General features: G+C 40.0%; 1 protein-coding gene across 2 annotated transcripts in view; it reads right to left on the bottom strand.

Annotated features, from left to right (window-relative positions):
* Nucleotides 1-415: 415 nt before the first annotated feature.
* Nucleotides 416-2,678, bottom strand: part of LOC122644561 (phosphatidyl-N-methylethanolamine N-methyltransferase) — a 46,343-nt gene continuing 44,080 nt past the window's right edge. For both annotated transcript variants that reach the window (XM_043837937.1, XM_043837938.1), the window contains one exon: nucleotides 416-943. In XM_043837937.1, coding sequence (XP_043693872.1) covers nucleotides 694-943 — 250 coding nt within the window. In that variant the 3' untranslated portion in view covers nucleotides 416-693. The remainder of the gene's footprint in view (nucleotides 944-2,678) is intronic.

Below are 2,678 nucleotides of genomic sequence, written 5' to 3'. Positions count from 1 at the left end.
CTCTATGTTCTCGTTTCAGAATGTTTTCTAGACCCATAATCTATTTTGAGAATGAATACCAAACACGGCTTTAATCTATATAACAAAATGCTTGAAATAATCTAAAACTATTACAGCATTGGAATTTTGGAAAGGAAAAGGCGTGGTTCATAGCCAATCTGGCCCAGATTTTGACCCAACAGTTTTCAAGAATATCATGTCACATCCATTCCCACATCGTTATCACCTCCAATTCCTGCCCTCTCCAATTCCCTCCAATCCCTCACATAGGAGCGGAAATGACCACTTATCCTCTGCCCGAACACACTGCCCAAGGTGGGGTAGGGTGGTCATTTCTGCTCCTATGCGAGGGATTGGAGGGAATTGGAGCGGGCAGTGAATTGGAGGTGATAAAAATTCTCCATTCCCCCCCCCCCCTTCTTTTGAAGTTCACAAACCCACGTCAAGCACATTCTGAAAAGATAGACGTAATTTCTTCAAAAGAAGCCACTTTATGAGTTGAAATTAAGATCTTAGAAGATCTCACTAAGGTACAAGATTACAATAAAGATTGACTAATCTTAATACAGAAAAAATTTTCTTTTGATTGAAGGGGTGGCGACAAATAGAAAGCTAATTCACCAAAATGCCATTTTCCTCAACTGAGAGAGAGTTGCTAATCGAAAGAACAACCAGTTAAGATAATGGAAGCAATCAAGCAAATGGTTTAGCACGAGTTGCCGGATCGTCCTTTGACTCTACCCAAATCATAAACACATAACCCAGAACCCATAGAAAGATGTACAGAAATGGAACCCAACACAAACATGCAAGCAGACTCATAATACTACCTACATATTGCGGATCCTTTATGTACCCAAAGGGGAATTCCATCACCCAAGGAATATTCTTCCCGAAGCGCACACCATAGTAAGTACCTGACTCACCAAGCAACTGATATACCCTGTAATTTGAGTGTTTTTAGTGTCAAAAGATGTCACAAGCAAAATGTCCAACATAAAAAAGCAAGACACACACACACACACACAGGTGAAAAGGTAGAAATGTAGAGCCCCATAAAACCTAATCTCATAGTACTCAAGTGTTAAAGAATGCAGTATGTTAACAAAACAAAAATTTAGTGAATGCTTGAATGATCAATTAGACCAAGCAAACCATAGATTTACAACTTCAGAATTACATCCTAAAGGACAGAACTATCCCCACTCTAGCTGAGTCGGCAGTACATGATATATAAAAAATATAAACCCAAAAAGACCAGAATACCCCCACGGTATTCTAGTGTACATTATTCAACATTCTCCCTCAAGTTGGAACAAATATGTTAAACATGCCCAACTTGACTAAAGCAGGATGAAACAACTTTCCAGATAGTCCCTTAGTGAGAATATCGGCAAGCTGATCAGCAGAATTCACAAAGGGAACACAAATCAATCCTTCTTCGAACTTCTCCTTGATAAAATGTCTATCCACATCAACATGCTTGGTACGATCATGCTGTACTGGATTATATGCCATGCTGATTGCAATCTTGTTGTCATAGTACAACATCATAGGAAGACGAATAGGAACACCAAGATCTTATAAAAATCCTATAGCCAGAGTAACTCACAAATACCTTGTGCCATAGCATAAAACTCTGCTTCAGCACTAGAACGAGCTACCACATTTTGCTTCTCGTTACGCCAAGTGACAAGGTTGCCACCTACAAAAGAGCAGTACACAGAAATAGACACACGGTCAGGAGAACCATCCCAATCAGCATCAGTATAGGCTTCTATCCGTAAGTAGTCATGAGGAGATAGGAGAATGCTTTTCCCTGGAGCTGACTTCAAGTAGTGAAGGATACAAAGAAAAATCTCCATATGGGAAGAGTAGGGATCATGCATGAACTGACTCACAGTGATCACAGCTATACCAATGTTTGGACGTGTGTGAGAGAGATAAATCAACTTTCCTACTAGCCTTTGGTACTGGCCTTTATCAACAGGTTCACCCTCTTTTTCTTTAAGACGAACATTAGCATCCATAGGAGTATCTGAAGAGTAACATTCTAACAAGCCAGTTTCAGTCAACAAGTCTAGGATATACTTCCTTTGGGAGAGAAAGATGCCTTTAGAGGACCGAGCAACTTCAATTCCAAGGAAGTACCTCAAATTTCATGGATCTTTAATCTAAAATTCCTATCCCAGAAAATTTTTCAAATTGCTAATTTCATCACCATCATTACCAGTTACCACAATATCATCAACGTAGACTATAAGAACAGTGATTTTTTCACCGACTCTATTAATAAAGAGAGTGTGACATTACTCTGCTTATAGCCCATCGAAATCATAGCCTTGTGAGACCTGCCAAACCATGCTCGAGGTGATTGCTTCAGCCCATAAAGGGCACGCTTCAATCTACACACCTTGCCTTGGGTCTTGTCATAAGAGAATGCTGGTGGAATGTCCATGTACACCTCCTCATCAAGTTCTCCATTGAGAAAGGCATTCTTTACATCCAGTTGTTGTAAATCTCATCCAAGATTAACTGAACAAGAAAACAAAACTTGGACAGTATTCAGCTTTGCAACAGGGGCAAAGGTCTCCTAATAATCAGTGCCATATGTCTAAGTAAACCCCTCTACCACGAGTTGTGCCTTATATCTATCCACAGTGCCATCCACCATCTGT

Source organism: Telopea speciosissima, chromosome 11 (assembly GCF_018873765.1).
Source record: "Telopea speciosissima isolate NSW1024214 ecotype Mountain lineage chromosome 11, Tspe_v1, whole genome shotgun sequence".
Lineage (NCBI taxonomy): Eukaryota > Viridiplantae > Streptophyta > Magnoliopsida > Proteales > Proteaceae > Telopea > Telopea speciosissima.
This window is presented reverse-complemented; position numbering and strand designations above follow the sequence as displayed.